Genomic DNA, 20,710 nt, shown 5'->3' on the forward strand with positions numbered 1-20,710 from the left:
GTATATTGTACACATCCACTCAATACACCCACTGTACACATCCCCTGATTACATCCACTGTACACATCCTGTCTGCACATCTACGGAATACATCCACTGTACACATCTTCTCTACACATATACTGAATATATATATTGTACACATCCACGGAATACATCCACCGTACACATCTTCTCTACACACATACTGAATATATATATTGTACACATCCACTGAATACTTCCAATGTACACATCCTGTCTGCACATCTACGGAATACATCCACTGTACAAATCTTCTCTTCACACATCCTGAATATATATATTGTACACATCCACTGAATACATGCACTGTACACATTTTCTCTACACATATACTGAATACATTCACTGTACGCATCCTGTCTATACATCTACTGAATACATCCATTGTACACATCCACTCTACACATATACTGAATACATCCACTGTACAAATCTACTCTACATATATACTGAATACATCCACTGTAGACATCCACTCTACGCACATACACTCAATATACCACTCTACACATCCTGTCTGCACATCTACTGAATACGTCCACTGTACACATCTTCTCTACACATCCACTGAATACATCAACTGTACACATCTTCTCTACACACATACTGAATATATATATACACATCCACTCTACACATCTACTCTACACATAGACTGTATACATCCACTTTTCTTTCACATCCACTCTACACATATACTGTATACATCCACTGTACACATCTACTCTACGCACATATTGAATACATCCACTGTACACATCTACTCTATGCACATAGTGAATACATCCACTGTACACATCCACTCTACACACATACTGAATACATCTACTGTACACATCCACTCTACACATATACTGTATACATCCACTGTACACATCCACTCTACGCACATATTGAATACATCCACTGTACACATCTACTCTATGCACATAGTGAATACATCCACTGTACACATCTACTCTACACACATACTGAATACATCCACTCTACACACATACTGAATACATCCACTGTACACATCTACTCTACGCACATAGTGAATACATCCACTGTACACATCTACTCTACACACATACTGAATACATCCACTCTACACACATACTGAAAACATCCACTGTACACATCTACTCTACGCACATACTGAATACATCCACTGTACACATCCACTCTACACATATACTGTATACATCCACTCTACACATATACTGAATACATCCACTGTACACATCCACTCTACACATATACTGAATACATCTACTGTACACATCCACTCTATACATATATTGAATACATCCACAGTACACATCTACTCTACGCATATACTGAATACATCTACTGTACACATCCACTCTACATATATACTGAATACATCCACAGTACACATCCACTGTACACACATACTGAATGGATCAACTGTACACATCCACTCTAGACATATACTGAATACATCCACTGTACACATCCAATCTTCATATATACTGAATACATCCAGTTTACACATCTACTCTACAGATATACTAAATACATCCACTGTACACATCTACTCTACACATATACTGAATACATCCACTGTACACATCTACTGAATACATCCACTGTACACATCCACTCTACACACATACTGAATACATCCACTGTACGCATCTACTCTACACATATACTTAATACATCCACTGTACACATATACTGAATACATCCACAGTATACAACCACTCTACACACATACTGAATACACCCACTGTACACATCCACTCTACATATATACTGAATACATACGGTTTACACATCAACTCTACACATAAACTAAATACATCCACTGTACACATCTACTCTACACATATACTGTATACATCCACTGTACACACATACTGAATACATCCACTGTACACATCTACTCTACACACATACTGTATACATCCACTGTACACATATACTGAATACATCCACTGTATACAATCACTCTACACACATACTGAATACATCCACTGTACACACATACTGAATACATCCACTGTACACATCCACTCTACACACATACTGAATACATCCACTGTACACACATACTGAATACATCCACTGTACACATCCACTCTACATATATACTGAATACATCCAGTTTACACATCCACTCTACAGATATACCAAATACATCCACTGTTCACATCTACTCTACACATAAAATGAATACATCCACTGGACACATCTACTCTACACATATACTGAATACATCCACTGTACACATCTACTGAATACATCCACTGTACACACATACTGAATACATCCACTGTACACATCTACTCTACACATATACTGAATACATCGACTGTACACATACTGAATACATCCACTGTATACAACCACTCTACACACATACTGAATACATCCACTGTACACATCCACTCTACATATATACTGAATACATCCGGTTTACACATCTACTCTACACATATACTAAATACATCCACTGTACACGTCTACTCTACACATATACTGTATACATCCACTGTACACACATACTGAATACATCCACTGTACACATCCACTCTACACACATACTGAATACATCCACTCTACACATCCACTCTACACATATACTGAATGCATCCGCTGTACACATCCACTCGACACATATACTGAATACATCCACTATACACATCAACTCTACACATCTACTCTACACAAATACTGAATACATCCACTGTAAAAATCTACTGTACACACAAACTGAATACATCCACTGTACACATCCACTGTACACATATACTGAATACATCCACTGTACACATCCACTCTACATACATACTCAATACATCCACTGAACACATCCAGTCTACACATATACTGAATACATCAACTGTACAAATCTACTCTGCACATATATTGAATACATCCACTCTACACATACTCTCTACACAAATACTGAATACATCCACTGTACAAATCTACTCTACACACAAACTGAATACATCCACTGTACACATCCACTCTAGAAATATACTGAATACATCCACTGTACAAATCTACTCTACACATATACTGTATACATCCACTGTACACATCCACTCTACACATATACTGAATACATCAACTGTACACATCCACTCTACGCACATACTGAATACATCCACTGTACACATCCGCTCTACACATATACTGAATACATCCACGGTACACATCCACTCTACACACATACTGAATACATCCACTGTACACATCCACTCTGCATACATACCGAATGTATCCACTGTACACATCCACTCTACATATATACTGAATACATCCACTCTACACATATACTGAATACGTCCACTCTACACATATACTGAATACATCTACTGTACACATCCATTCTACGCATATACTGAATACATCCACTGAACACACATACTGAATACATCCACTGTACACATCCACTCTACACATATACTGTATATATCCACTGTACACATTTACTCTACACATATAGTGTATACATCCACTGTACACACATACTGAATACATCGACTGTACACATCCACTCCACACATATACTAAATACATCCAATGTACACATTCACTCTACACATATACTGAATACATCCACTCTATACATATACTTAATACATCCACTGGACACATTCACTCTATACATATACTGTATACATCCACTGTACACATTGACTCTACACACATATTGAATACATCCACTGTACACATCCACTCTACACATAGACTGAATACATCCACTCTACACATATACTGTATACATCCACTGTACACATATACTGAATACATCCACTGTACACATCCACTCTACACACATACTGAATACATCCACTAAACACATCCACTCTACACATAGACTGAATACATCCACTCTACACATATACTGTATACATCCACACTACACATATACTGAATACATCAACTCTACACATCCACTCTACACATATACTGAATACATCCTCTCTACACATCCACTCTACACATATACTGAATACATCCGCTCTACACATCCACTCTATACATATACTGAATATATCCACTCTACACATCCACTCTATACATATACTGAATACATCCACTGTACACATCTACTGTACACATATACTGAATACATCCACTGAATACATCCACTCTACACATATACTGAATACATCCACTGTACACATCCACTCTACATATATACTGAATACATCCAATGTACACATCCACTCTACACACATACTGAATGCATCCGCTGTACACATCCACTCTACACATATACTGAATACATCCACTGTACACATTAACTCTACACATATACTAAATACATCCACTGTACCCATCCACTCTACACATATACTAAATACATCCACTGTACACATTAACTCTACACATATACTGAATACATCCACTGTACACATCCACTCCACACATATACTGAATACATCCACTGTACATATCTACTCTACACATATACTGAATACATCCACTCTACACATATACTGAATACATCCACTGTACACATCTGTTCTACACATATACTGAATACATCCACTCTACACATATACTCTACACATATACTGAATACATCAAGTGAACACATCTACTCTACACATATACTGAATACATCCACTGTACACATCTATTCGACACATATACTGAATACATCCACTCTACACATATACTGAATACATCCACTCTACACATCTACTCAACACATATACTGAATACATCCACTCTACACATATACTGAATAGATCCACTGTACACATCTACTCAACACATATACTGAATACATCCACTCTACACATATACTGAATACATCCACTGCACACATTCAGTCTACACACATATTGAATACATCCACTGTACACATCCACTCTACACATATACTGAATACATCCACTGTACAAATATACTCTACACATATACTGAATACATTCACTGAACACATCCACTTTACGCACATACTGAATACATCCACTGTACACATCCACTCTACACATATACCGAATACATCCACTGTACACATTCACTCTACACATACTGAATACATCCACTGTACACACCTACTCTACACATATACTGAATACATCAACTGAACACATCTACTCTACACATATACTAACTATATCCACTCTACACATCCGCTCTACACATATACTGAATACATCCGCTGTACACATCCGCTCTACATATATACTGAATACATCCACGGTACACATCCGCTCTACACATATACTGAATACATCCACTGTACACATATACTAACTACATCTACTGTACACATCCGCTCTACACATATATAGTATACATCCACTAAACACATCCACTCTACACACATACTGAATACATCCACTCTACACATCCACTCTACACATATACTGAATACATCCACTGTACACATCTACTCTACACATATACTGTATACATCCACTGTACACACATACTGAATACATCCACTCTACACATCCACTCTACACACATACTGAATACATCCACTGTACACATCCACTCTATACACGTATTGAATACATCCACTGTACACATATACTGAATACATCCACTGTATACAACCACTCTACACATATACTGAATACATCCACTGTACACATCCACTCTACATATATACTGAATACATCCGGTTTACACATCTACTGTACACATATACTGTATACATCCACTGTACACACATACTGAATACATCCACTGTACATATCCACTCTACACACATACTGAATACATCCACTGTACACATATACTGAATACACCCACTGTATACATCCACTCTACACACATACTGAATACATCCACTGTACACATATACTGAATACATCCACTGTACACATCCACTCTACATATATACTGAATACATCCGGTTTACACATCTACTCTACGCATATACTGAATGCATCCGCTCTACTGACATACTGTACCCTTCTGCTGTAACATCAACTGTACACATCTATTGTACACATCATCCGCCTCATACGGCAGAGTTTGACAGTTCTTTAACAAGACAGCGACTGGACATGTGATGAGGATATCAAAGATTCCTTTGCTCTATTGGCTCACTTGTATCAGAAATGTGGTAAAAGACGCGAGGTAGAAGAGAGCGCCACGTCCTGATCTAATTGCCATATTAAGTATGCGTGTTCTCTATTGTATAAACATCTCGCACATATGTTCAACTTAGTCATACAGGAATGTTATCGGTCTGAATGTATGCGAAAAGGAATAACATGTGAAGTAAATAACAATGACAGATCCAACCCAACGAACTACAAAGGAATACCACTCACTTCATCTGTCGGGAAGATCTTTGAACGGACTCTGTTAGAACAGAAAATGGAGCTGCTGAAGGGGGTGATCCCATACTATGTACAGAGAGCATAGCAGGTTGTAGGAATAGTTTTTAAGATGCTAATCGAATATATGTCTCCAACAAACTTTATCAATTAACAGTCTGTTATTTATTTTACATGTGTAAGTCCTATTAGTTAGTTAGCAACTAAGCTGCAATGATCAAGTGTGCTGTGACTTCATTGATGTCGGGACATTGTTTTCGCCTTTTGGAGGGCGGAGTGTTTTCTAATGGACTTTCAAATCCTCTCCTGCAAAATCCTTACGGTGGTAGTTGACGGAGATGGCAATGAATATCGATTACAAAAGGTTTGTAAACAACATGTTGCCATGAATAAAGTTTCTTCAAATATTTAAAAAAAAAATGTTATGTATTACTTTCATTATCGGCTATTCCGATGAGGTAATAGCCTGTTCAGAGCCTGTTCACCATCGAACATGTCCCTAACAGTTTCATAAACATTTCATTTATAAGCAAAAGATATACCTTCTTTAAGTCTTGTAATCTCATCATGGAAGCAGCCAGGGTTGGGGTACAGAACGCAAAAAACCCATCCGATATGAAACCACCATATTTCCTTCGTTAGACGCTAAGCCCAGTATTAATTTCGCGAGAGCCGGTGACTCGGCGCGTAATCACACAGGTTCGATTGGGGAGTGATCTGGCAAAACTGCGGTCCATTGGAGTGTAGGCATTTTCTTTTGTCCAGTGACATCTTTGACCACACGGAGGGTGTGCTTTGACATGACAAACATGAACATCCCACATAACAAAACTTCAGCCCTTGATCGAAGGGGCTTTTGTTACAAAACGTGGTGACCAATTTGTCAAAAATGAAAGCAAATACCATCTGACGTTTACTGCGCAAAGACTTCCTCATTGGTAAAATCTCTATCTTCTTGCTGACATGTGTCTTTATGCATATGAGTCGGATTTTTCGTCGGATTGGCAACGTCAAAATAGCTAAGTTTAACTTAAGCTTCAGCTATATCAATAATCTGATATTGTTCAATAACCGTATATATAGCCAATTCCCTTTCACTAATTTACCCACCTGAACAAGTGGCCAGTGAGAGTGTTTAGATGTCTGTATGACAACTCAGAGTGACACATGACTGTATGACTTGGGGGACGAGTTCAACTTTCCAATATTTAACTTTCCTTCATGTCGAGCAATATTCCTGTAGGTCCACCCCTTGGTGTATACATTTCACAACCTGATGTACAATTCAGCGTGGTCTGTCTACCAAGATTTTAAAGAGCGTCATGTATAACTATATTTCCGAATGGCATCAGTGACAAACATTATGTCCGATGCAATTCCCTATTTTCACTTGTACCATATGTTCCCGTGTTTTGTTCAGGTGCACCATTGACTTGCCTTTGCATGTGTTTGTGACGGGTGCCACAGGTGGGGCAGGATACGCTCACCTTTTCGAGAACACCTGGACTTATCACTATTTGATAGTGATTCATAAACACATACTCTGATATTATTCAGGTCACGGCTTTCAAGAGACCATAATTCATATACACATGACTTCAGCATCTTTTCCACGGGCATTCTCACACATTTTTAGCAACGTATTTTCCCTCCCCATTCAGCAGTGTCTATTCCAGTTGGTTTCATGTTATTTGCACAGCCCTTGTTCTAATTGTAGTCATTCAGTCAAAATGTTCTCACAATATTGTGATTGGAATCTGCTTTGAGTATCGTTTCCTGTTCCAGAAAAGTAAATTGTTCCAAAGTGGCTTCAACTAATTTTCACTTCAAGTCATGGCCTCTCGTTTAAGAAGGATGGCGGAATACTTGTGGGCTGGGGGTGGTGAGAATAGGTTTTGGGTCCTTTGAGGCTCTACCCACTCTGGGGAGTCATATCATTTGACTTCGAATGGGGTACCCTCGGAGTAGCGTGGGCTGCACTGTCCGAGCACCATGGCTTGGCAGGAAGCAGTTTCAGTCACCCCTGGCCAACTTGTATTCAGAACCTCATTTACATGGTAAATGTATTTTTCTTCTTGTTGTAGTCGTGGCCTATTTTCTCCATGTCGATGTTTTGTTATATTAATGTTAATCGATTACCTGAGCATAGCATCGATCGATCAGGACGCCAACATGTACATCCAATGTTGCTACCACGTCATCGATGTATAGCATGGTCGAGACATTATCCGAGGTTCAGGTTCGTTCTCTTCACAGATGAGTCCAGGTTTCATGTTGACAGCAGTGATGGCCGTCAGCTTGTTTATCGACGTCTGATAGAACGTAGCGAGGAAATAATGGAGTGGGGAGGCATCTCTGCACTTCACAGGGTAAAACCCTTTCCATACTCACAAGAAAGAAGTCGAACGTACAATTGTGACCTGAATAATCATGTGAAATTGCCTAATTTGGCCCACAACTTGATTACTGTTGTACATGGTGTAACTTTAAGATTTTGAGATTTTTTTAGACTGCTGAAATAACATATTTGTAACTAATAGCGTAATGATCGAGCGGGTTTATATTGTGTTTGATACAGCGGTACTTGGGCGCCTCTAATTCCCGCTTGCGCAGGTGTAGCAGGCTTCAATCAATCCCTTGCAAATTCACCCGAGAGTGTTTGGAGCCTAGACTGAGACTCCATTATACTAGGCCCAAAATACCCACTCCAGACTCAGATCACTCCTTTTTGGCCTCAAATCAATCCCCTACATCTTTTACAGCAATCTGCAACTGCTCTTTTGTTCTGAAGCTGTTCAAATGTTCACGTGACCTTCTTCTTACCTGAAAAGGTAGCAGGTGATTGTCGACATACATTCTTATTTGTGGAGTCTGTAGTTGTGCATGAAGTGATCTGTATATATTACTTTTGAAAGAACCTTGACATCAACAACGCGTTACAAATCTGAAAGGATGTTTAATTTTACCTTAATAAGTTTCAGATCTCTTAAATAGTTACGTTAAAAGTGACCGGTGTTCCACTTTAGTTCTTTTCTAATTTTATATCACATTTCGACGCATGAAAAGAATATGATGCATCTTAACAATTGGGAATACCTATTTCATATATATAAAAGTTATATTCCTCCTGGAACTTCGTTTCGAGAATATATTATTATACCCCCGACCTATAACTTGAAAACTACTTTTCTTTTCAAGCTTGGTGAACACTTTTTATGCCTATAGGAGAGGTGCAGTGCGAAATTTGATTTGTACAATGTTCCATGTTTGTACCCTAACTTATTGGGTAGTCTTAGATTCCTGTTGCGTTTCTACGTATTCTAAATATTTGAGATAAAAGTTTGTCAGTCTGCACAAGGAATAGGCATATACAAAACGTTATGGCGCTGCTAAATTGTCGGCCACACGGTGGAGTCGAACCTACATCTCCAAGTAAAGCTGTATTCGGTGCATTCTTCTGAAGCCCAATTATAGAAGCTCACATCCCTAGGTCTGTTGTGTATGGTGTTGATAGCTAGCATACTTTATTGTTCCCAGATTGCAGAGGCATAATTGATGATGGACCAAACTATGGTCAGTAGCCCTAGATCTCGGCTTGCTGAATCAGTTGTTTCTTTTCTCACACGTATGTAATCAAAGAACTCTGTGATGATAGATATAGATATTATAATATTTGGATTCCGGATGTGGACCTTTGATACAACTGGATTCATAATGACACTATTGCTTTGCACTTGGCGTTGAGACAATTCAACAGTAGATTAATACCAGTTTCATTATCAGCAAGAAGGATAATATCATCTCCGCAGGGTTAATATAAATATCGTGGTCGTCGACTGTTATACCGATGGCCCATTGATGAGCATGTTTCTAAAGACATTAAAAAAGTATAGCTGATAGCAGAAAACCCTGTGTGAACCCAAACTCCACCGACTACATGCATTCGCACACAACTGCTGACTGATACGTACAGCAGGTCATACTGAAATTGACTTTGTTTTGGCCCATAGTTTAAAGTTAGTCAGGCTTAGAACTTTTTGACCAGACCTCGTACCACGATAAACAACTATGAATGGTGAATATTATGCCGACGCATTGACTATAAAACGCCTGCGCTTGAGAATAACCAGTATCGAGTATCCGACGAAACAGATTCCATCAATCGTAAAAAGCAAAACAGCGGAAATCAGCGATGACACCAGGTGTTCGCGAAAATTATCTGTCAAATAAAAACTTCCAAAGCCTTTCCAAAATCGTAAGAAGACTCAACTAAAAGCATAGTCCATTGTACGATTCTGACTATATCAATGTGTTTATGAATAACTATCAAACCGTGAATATACCCCACCGGTTGCCCCCGTCACAAACGCTAGATAAGGCAAATCAATTGTTCACAAGAAAATAAAACACGTGTACAAGTCAAAATAGGCTATTGATTTGGATATCATTTTTGTCGTGCGTCAACATGTCTACCATAAACCGTTACGAAGGATTTACTGAGGCTTTGATTGTTGATAAAGGAGTTACCGTTTGTGGATAGTGGCACGCGGTGTTTCAGCTCGAACGAAAACAAATCAATTCATTGTCAAGTTAGCTTCTATATAAGATATTGGATATATAAGAAGCAATGGGGATCAGAATGATGCCTGGCGTGATCGGATAGGCCGTTTTATACCACCCGTGGCCTGAGACAGATTGAGAAAGTTCACCCCTACTCACCCCAGACGCACTGGACAAGAAGTACAGACTTGGGTACAGGTTGTTGTTGTGTCCGACACTACTCCTGTCTGTGTGGGTTTCAGATACATCTTCTGCAAATGCTAAGAACTATTCCTTATCAACATTATCTGAGATGGCTTCACTGTGTTGAAAGTGAGTATTGTGAACAATTCGTACTGTTTGGGACGTTAGTTACAGATCGAAATATGAATAAAAATGCTAGGTCCCAACCACACATAAAATCACTGCTCTTCCAATCAGGGATTTAGAGTTAAAACCTGGCGGAAATAAAGGCAGCTATCATTCAACAAATAAAAGATTCTGAACAAAGAGATTCAACTGAGATAAATATCCCTGAGGAATGAGATAATGTGCATCAAAGATGATATTGTTGAATTGAGAGAGGAGCTAAATGTGAATAAGGAGGAGCTGCATGTGGTGAAGTTAGATGTGGAAGAGTTAGGTTGAAGATATGGAAGCTTCCTGGGAACCAGAGCTCATCGGCTGCACTCTAAGAGAGAGGGGAAACCAAGCCAAGTAACTGCACGGTTAACCCACTGGGAGGGTAAACAACAGGCAAATTGGAATGAGAGATGAGAGGGGCATTAATAGAAATGGGATTTCGGATTACCAATGATTTGACAATGTTGCAGGCAAAACTTCTCAACAGGATGAAAACTGAGGACCCCAAGAAGAGGTATAACTATACAGTGTGTGTGTGTGTGTGTGTGAGGGGTGGGGGGTGGGGGGTGGGGGGGTGAGGTGGGGGGGGGGGGGGGGGGGGGTGGTACAGGAACACCGGAGAGAAGTCAGCCTCAGGACTTGTCGGATAGACAACAGAGCCTGGCCCTGGAAGATTTTACGGCGCATCAACATCATTGGTCCGAAACCTGACACGAAAATGAGATAGGAAATAAGGAACATTTCAGGATTAACTTCATAGATGGAGGAAACGGATACAATGAACTACTTGAAAACGTTTGATGTGATAGACATCACTGAAACACGGATTAAAGACATAACGGATCTTGAATCTATGTTACATGACTCCTCCATACTAAATAAAGAAGCAGATAAGATAGCCCATGCACGGAGATTATCAGGTGGAATAACTCTTTTGTTAAAAAAGGATCTTATTAAATACATGAAATGGACTAAAAATACCAAGAGGTACAAATCTATTTTATTTGACAGGACACTATTTGATCTTACATCAGATGTTTTGTATTCCACAGTGTATAGTCACCCTGAGAAATCAACATGGTATAACAATACTGGATTAGAAAGTAAAAATGGCATTTCCCCTTTTCAAGAAGATATTCTTGATATACTGTTGGATATAGCAGGTGGCGTCGTACCCTTTTCCGGTGTAGATTTTAATGCCCGCACAGGCAATGAAACGGGCTATGTTAAAAGATTATTGAACATTATTGAACACATTCGGGGCTATGAGCACAGCCTTATGGACTATTTGCTTGATCTTTTTCGTATCTGGCGATATTCATGTGACACTACTGTTAATAATTTCGGCAAATGTTTGCTGGATTTTGTGCTCAGTACTTAACATTCACATAATGAATGGGATATGTGGCTCTGGCTCAGATGTTGGTGATTTTACGTACGTAGGCCATAATGGGACTTGTGTCATTGATAATGTTATATGTTCACCACAACCTTTTCATTGCTGTACAGACTTTACTATTACCTCAAGAGCTGAATCATCACATCTACCAGTCACCGTCAGTCTACAATCAGCAAATGTCAGGTCACACACCTAGTAATATAGATGGTTGTTTCAAGTTTGTGTGGGATTATAATAAGAAAGAGCATTTTCAAGAAGCTTTTTGTTCTGATAGTGTACAAGAATTACTTCGCAGGTTGGTGGAAGTGGCATTAACTGATATTAATGAGAGTGTGCAATGTTTTGTTAAAGCATTGTGTAATGCTGGTATGTGTTAGAGAAGGAAAGTTGGTAGGAAAGATGCAGTATCCTTATCAATTTACAACCAGGCTAGAAATAAGTATAATAGTATATGCATTTTTTAAAAAAGAATTCATCAAATATTACTGTTCCATATTTAGGTGTCTTGTTTGCTGCTATTTTTGAAAATTCCAATTTTCCCAAAGACTGGTCAGTGGGTATTATCATGCCTCTTCACCAACACGATAATGTAAATGATACCAATAACTACAGAGGCATCATTTTTAACCATACTGAGTAAAATATTCTCAGATTTCATTAAGTAGATTAGCATTTTGGGCTGAATCATTTAAGCAAAATAGATGAGGCACAAACCGGCTTTAGAGAGGGGTACTCAACTATTGACAATATTTATTTGTTACATTCCTTAATTCAACGTTATTTATAAAGTAAAGGAGGGATACGTTTTGCGCTTTTTGTAGATAAACTTTGAGCCTTTCTTAAATTACAAAGGGTAAGCAGCAAGATGCTGAAACTATTATCAGGTATCTTTGAACAAGTAAAGGCTTGTGTAAGAAGTAATGGCAAGTACTCAGAAGATTTTGAATGTAATGTAGGTGTTCGACAAGGATGTATATTAAGTTCTTTTCTCTTTACTTTCTTTATTCACGAGATGGCAGAAGAAATGCAAAAGTATTGCAAAGGTGGTATACAGCTACATCCAGATATTGTTAAAATATGTTTCTTACGTTTGCCGATGATGTCGTAATGATTTCGAGTACTGTACCCAGATAAATGTGTCGGAGCAGTTTTGTGAACAATTTGGTTTAATCGTTAACACAAAAAGACCAATGTTATTGTATTTAAAAACGGCGGTATGTATTCAAAAAGGGAGAAACGGTTTTACAAAGACAGTTATCTGGACGTAGTTACAAGCTATACATATTTGGGAGTACATTTTTCTGTTAAATTATCTTGGACTCTTCATTCAATACAGGATGCAACACAAGCAAAGAACATTCTCTACGGATACTAAAACGTCTCTGATCTATTTCGAGTGTAAATTTTAATCTATTTTTTTTTAAATGGACACAAAAATCAAGCCAATTCTACTATATGGGGCTGAGGTGTCGGGTGCGCATCAGTTAGATTTGATTCAAAGGGTGCATGCATGTGCATGCAAAAGATATTTCGGAGTAAAGATAAACACCCGCGATGTTGTTGTATATGGTAGGTTTCCCTCAACCAACACTTGATGACTTTAATTTGTTGTGTGTGTGTGTATATATATACACACACACAACAAATTGAAGTCATCAAGTGTTGGTTGAGGTTATTAAGGATGTCAAATGATAGATACCCAAGAAAGTGTTATGAAATGAAGGTATTGTATGACAAAAATGGAAAGCAAAACTGGTTTTCGTCAGTTAAAACTCATTAATGATTTAGGCTAAGGTTATGCTTGGCAAAGTCAAAATGTAGATTGTCTTGAACATTTTGTTAAAATTGTGTACAGAAAAGCTTTGTGAGGTTTATCGTCAAAATGTCAGTACTTTAGTTTGTTTAAAACAGAATAACAGCAGAATATCTTTTTTTTTAAACCACTTTTGTACAAATATAGAATTACATGTTCTAGATTCAGATGCTCATCACATTGATCAAATATTGAAACGGGAAGATATTCCAAAATCCATAAGGAAATTAGATTATGTAAAATGTGTAATCTACAGCTGATAGTGGATGAGTACCATTTTGTTCTCATTTGTCCATTTTATGAGAATTTACGAATTGCATAGGTACATCCATAAATGTACCAATTTCCAAATATATTTAAGTTAAATGAATTAATGTCTTCTACAAAAAATGACGCACTAAAGCGTATATATTCCATGCAACGAATGTTAGAAATGATAAGATGAGTGACTTAAATAAGTAGAAATCTATATGTCCACCCACTATCAACAAAGATATGTGCTATAGGCCTATGGCCTTTCAGTATTTCTGAAATAAAGATTGATTGATTGTTGTAACCATGATCAAACAACTTTTGAACAAGAGTCGTTGGCTTTTGACATAGTCGGAATCTACAACGTGCCTCGTCGTTTTAGCAGATATTTCTTACAATAATTTATGGATTTGCTTTTCGTTTTCATTTTGATATGTAATGTATTGTTGCAAACTTGTATTTGGTTACCATTTGCCTATTTTGAGCTGGAAAGTCAATTAAAAGTTAAAAGGTACTGAATTCCACAGCTGTCAAGTGCAGTTTCGTGATATTCTCTGTTTTCATTCTAATAACAGGGTAAGCTTTATTGAATTCAAGTGAAAGACGTGGGTTTATCGATCAACGGACGTCAATCATTATAGTATTTAAACTATAATCCTTTAATTCGCAGATGTCAATGATGTAATGAAATATTGCTTGCTTATTGATGTCTCCTTGTTCGTGATTTTAAGATATTTAGAAACACGCTGTGTCATCAGATGTCTGCTCTGGGATTAAGACATCACATATGGCTGCGATGTCCTGAAAGAATACAAGGCAAATTTTCACGGTAAACGCAAACATGTGCAACGCATGAGTACATGAATTGTTTCCCATCTGAGGGATTTTCGAGGTTGTATGCTAAACATTCAACGATTTGACTGCATGCGTTTGTAACTGGTGCCACCGGTGGGTCAGGATACTTTCACCATTCTGATACTGATTTATAAACACATGCTCGTGATATAGTCGGGATCGCACAATGGTCTCTGCTTATGGCAGACATTTCTAATGAATATGGACAGGCTTTTGTCGTATTTATTTCAATTATTTGAGAATTTGCCTCAGGAGTGACGTTTGTAGAGAGGGGCATGATAGAATATGAGAGAAGACGTATGGATCACATACCATTGTCCAAGACAAACTATTACATGTGGTTACTCATTATTCACAAATAATGGATGTCTATCTTTAATATTTCGAACATTACAAGCGAAGGGTTTTTGTCTCGAAGCAGGAATTGTTGCTGGTTGATATTGTCATTTGTTTCAATTAAGTCACCGATGTAAAGTGTTTGTTTTTGTTCAGAAAGAAAAAAGACGCTGATTCCGATGAACAAACTTGAATAATCAAAGTTGCTGATATTGGACTGGTTCCTTTTACGAGACATGGACACACTGTACTACTGGATTCTGCTCGCATTGGTTTTACCCACGAACAACGTTGAGGCACAGGGTGGGTACAAGCAAGAGGATCACCTAGCTCCAGTCAAGTGTTTTAGGTTTATTTCATTTTCATTTGTATGTGAAGATTTATATCTCTGTGTATTTGTTGATTACACATCACTCAGCAGTATCTCAGCAATACTTGTCAATAATAGAGTCTCAAACAGACAATCCCCTGAGCGATGCTGTGAGCAACGATCCACGTCATCGGTGTACGATAACCATATGATCCATTTGGTCAGCTCATACGACATGCTTAGGTTCCTGGGGAAATATTCTAACCCACAGGGTGTATATATGGTTGAGTGAGCATTTGGCTCAAACGAATTGGCTGCTTGATTTTTGCCATTTGCAAAATGCTAATGACAAAGCTCTCAGTTCTTTCTTTTAATACTTCTTGTTGATGATTATTGTGTTGTTTTGAATACTTTGTTATTTTAAAAGACTATTATAGAAAAATTAAGCAACACCTGCAACGTTAATTCCTACATTACACATGTTTTATGATGTCAAGACTTTATCTATTTTACGATGCATTTTTGTGCTTGATTGTTGTTTTTTCTTTTTCAAAGTATATTGCTAAATTTGTCTACAATCAGTTTGTGTTTTATCCTTCTCATTCGGATCATTCTGAAAATAGCATCACTGAATTTGAGTCAACAATTTCTACAACAACATGATTTCTGATGCTAACTGCTTTTATCTACAGGTTGAAAAATTTCATACAAGGATTCCAGCATCGCAGAATTTCTAGTATGCCTAGTAGGGTCCCCACCCAAACCTTGGCCCTGGAATATGATGCTAGATACTACCTGCGTTGAAGATCTAGAACACAACTGATGATTTTCTTCAGGCAATTTTAGTTGTAATATGCATACTAAATCTTAGATAATTTCACACCATTAGTTGTAATTGGAATAAAAAATCATCACGGGTTGTAATACTTGAATCAACTTGATCTGCAGATTTTATTGCCTTCATTCCTGATACGGAGTACATCTTTGAGAACAGGACCGAAAACTGTGTCACATTGATGCGGGCAGGAACTGCTAATGGCGACATCACAGTTTCCTACACTATCGGAGGAATAGGAATCACATCCCCTGAAGATTTTGTGTCTGGGGATTTCCAAATACTTTATCCTGCAGCTTTAAGCACAATAAAAATCAACGTAACATTTAATGATAACACAGTAAGTTCTTCTTCAAATGTTCTGACATATTTCCTTTCACTTACGTCATTCGACAATTTATGGTTCCGTGGCTGTTGCGACTTGTTGTCTTTATAGGTAAACACTGAAATTCGTCTCTGTATGTAGACATGTACTTCGGTAATAAAAAGAACATTATATGCGTGTTCATGCCATACTATGTTTACGACACTCGTGTCTTAAAATCCGGTATTTCATTCTCTCTCGCTCGGGAAATACCGGAATTTAGGCACTCGTGTCGTAAACATAGTATGACATGAACACTCATTTGCCATCCTCCATTTAATCTCACTCATTCTTCATTAAGGTCTGTAACACTGACCCTCGACTGATAAATGTGACCCTCACAAGCGTAGATAAAGGATCCCTAATTACCACGCCTGTCAGCAAGTTTGTCCAGGTGCTCGATGACGATGGAGGTGAGTCAAACTATTCAATACCAATCACCATGCAGGTGTATATTTTCCCAACATCCGAGGGTATTCAAAGTTAAGATCTTACAAAGGGAAATATCAAGTTCAAATGTCATCATGAATTTGCCTCGTTACACCTATTTATTCAATGTATTTTGAAGGAACACACGGGAAACGTTGAACAATGTTTCCCTAAGTATAGTTCCTTTCCACGGTAAGTTTCTTGTTGTTTACATGCGTGTGCCCATTGAAGAATAAAACATCTCAAGTATTAGCATTACGAATATAAAATGTTGAAAAACATGTATGTAAGCAATATCAGAATATGTTTCACGTCTGTTGGTGGAATCATGAATGCATATACTGTTGTAACATTAACAAAACAACCTCAAGCCGATGAGTGTCCTCTTTTAAACGTGGCCATTATATTATCCGTTCATACAATCAGTTTTGCACATATCATAAGGTAAAATATCAAGGTCATGCGTCATAATTTTTCACTTGTAAAATCAACTGGCTGTTGTTTGTCCTAATTATATTTGTACTCTTGCCTTATATTAAAGCCCATCATGAACCACCAGAGTGTCAAGATTGCAGCCAATGTGTGGAGGTTGTTTTATTTGTGATCTGCTTCAGAATGGACCGAATGGACAGCTGTTCTAGGCGTATGTGATTGTTCCACCAGCACCCAACCACGGACCAGGAATAGAACATGTGATGACAAAGGACAGTCATTTCGAACTTGTGTTGGAGACTTAAGCGTGATGGACACCATCGATTGTTCTGGCGATCCAAGTTGCACATCTACAGGTGCCTAGCAGTCACTTTCTACTGATATGTTTGATATATTTTTCGGTATCCTGCAGCCTCAGTGATACGAGACGTTTATTCGCCCTCAGTATGGATACACCTATAACTTCGGTATCGAATAGGATTTCAACTTTATGCATAATCCTAATACAAACGATTTACATTTGTTTGGGGAGATGGTACCAATGACTACCAATGTGAAATATCTAGATCACAACTTGAGGCTTTTTAGGATAAGTTTGTTGTCATTTGTAGACGTAGATTTGTACATATTATTCAGTATTAGACAAAACCCAATCATTTTCATAATTTTAAAACTTCAATCATTTTTATCTGCAGATTTTATTGCCTTCATTCCTGATACGGAGTACATCTTTGAGAACAGGACCGAAAACTGTGTCACATTGATGCGGGCAGGAACTGCGAATGGCGATATCACAGTTTCCTACACCATCGGAGGAATAGGAATCACATCCCCTGAAGATTTTGTGTCTGGGGATTTCCAAATACTTTATCCTCCAGTTTCAAGCACAATAAAAATCAACGTAACATTTAATGATAACACAGTAAGTTCTTCTTCAAATGTTCTGACATATTTCCTTTCACTTGAGAACCATTTTTTAATTCTAACTGGATTGGATTGCTACACATGACGGGATACGTCAATTTTCAAGGCACGTTGATACATCCAATTGTGAAAACGACATGATTAACAGGATTCATGTGACATTGTTGTTGAACTGTTTCATTCACAGGAACCTCAAAATGTTTCAGTGTTTTTGAAAAAAATATTCATTCTCCTCATTTGTTCTTACATGTACTTCAAAATGTAAACGTGATGAAAAATTATAATCAATTATCTAAAATGAGACACAATTTATGAGGTACAATAAGCTACACATGGGCCTTATAATATGATTGATCTCTGATCTTAAAATGTCAAAACTCGTATCTGTCCGTTTAGTTAAACACCATTTAAACAGCACATCAAGACGTAATTGGTTCTTGCGACAAGTAAAGGCGATAGGGGATCTTTTTGTAATCCCAAACCTGGCACATCAAAATTTGACAATTACTAAGTTAATATCATACAACGGCCGACCTTTCGAATTCAGGCGTCCGTTCCACAAAGTTATCGTACCGCTTAGGCTATCGTAACTCACATGCTTTAACATAGACTTACGACTGTCGTTGCGCTACAGAACAATCGCCTTGTGGATCGGCCTTGCACCACAAAGTTTACAATCGCGTCACAATGCTCTATGACGTAGTGGGGGCACAGGTGGCCCAGTCGTCTAAGGTGCCGCGATGTTCAGAGTTGCGTCCCTTGGGCACGCCAGAAATCTATGATTGTTGGTTCGAATCCCGGTTATGTTTCTAGGTTTGTCAGCACCATACCCGTGCTCGTGGGTTTCACCGAAGTGGTAAACATCTGAGACCTGCATCACTTCGGGCTTTCATCCCACTTTAAGCTGACACGCCGTGATATAACTGGAATACTGTTAAAAGCGGCGTTAAACCCAACTCACTCACTCACTATGACGTAGTTTGTGGAATTTGGATGCAAGATCCAGCGGCAAAACAACGCCATGTGACGTCAGCCTAGTAACAGGGTTGCTGTGGTCATCGAGTGTGCATAAGCTTCTCTCAGTGATCTATCATCTCCACACGCAATGCCATTGAATAATCCAAGGGATGTTGAGAGCTTTCAATATTTGTTCGCGAAATTTGTTCCAGCAGTACATAAGGACGCGCTTTGGTATTACACAATGTGTGATACAGCTGTATGTTTTATTCAACGACTGATCTCTACACTGGTAAGTAATAATCGTAATTATTACCTCCGAGAGTAAACATATCGGGGTTCATAAAAAATAGTATGTGCCCCAGGATCATATCACGTCACGAGACAACTGTTTATTGTTTCCGTCATCCGGACGGCATTGTTGACACCATTCGAATGTTATTGTGAAGAAAGGTAGGAATGACGTTACACTAGAAACGACGTTAAAGCTGTAGATTATTGACGTCATTCGACAATTTATGGTTCCGTGGCTGTTGCGACTTGTTGTCTTTATAGGTAAACACTGAAATTCGTCTCTGTATGTAGACATGTACTTCGGGAATAAAA

General features: G+C 38.1%; 1 protein-coding gene across 1 annotated transcript in view; it reads left to right on the forward strand.

The window, feature by feature from the left end:
* Positions 1 to 16,089: 16,089 nt before the first annotated feature.
* LOC124120069 (mucin-3A-like) overlaps positions 16,090 to 20,710 on the forward strand; it is a 35,334-nt gene continuing 30,713 nt past the window's right edge. The window contains exons 1-4 of the mRNA XM_048397311.1: positions 16,090 to 16,156; positions 17,112 to 17,338; positions 17,664 to 17,775; positions 18,919 to 19,145. Coding sequence (XP_048253268.1) covers positions 16,090 to 16,156; positions 17,112 to 17,338; positions 17,664 to 17,775; positions 18,919 to 19,145 — 633 coding nt within the window. The remainder of the gene's footprint in view (positions 16,157 to 17,111; positions 17,339 to 17,663; positions 17,776 to 18,918; positions 19,146 to 20,710) is intronic.

The sequence above is a fragment of the Haliotis rufescens genome, unplaced genomic scaffold, assembly GCF_023055435.1.
Source record: "Haliotis rufescens isolate VD_foot unplaced genomic scaffold, xgHalRufe1.0.p SCAF_17, whole genome shotgun sequence".
NCBI lineage: Eukaryota > Metazoa > Mollusca > Gastropoda > Lepetellida > Haliotidae > Haliotis > Haliotis rufescens.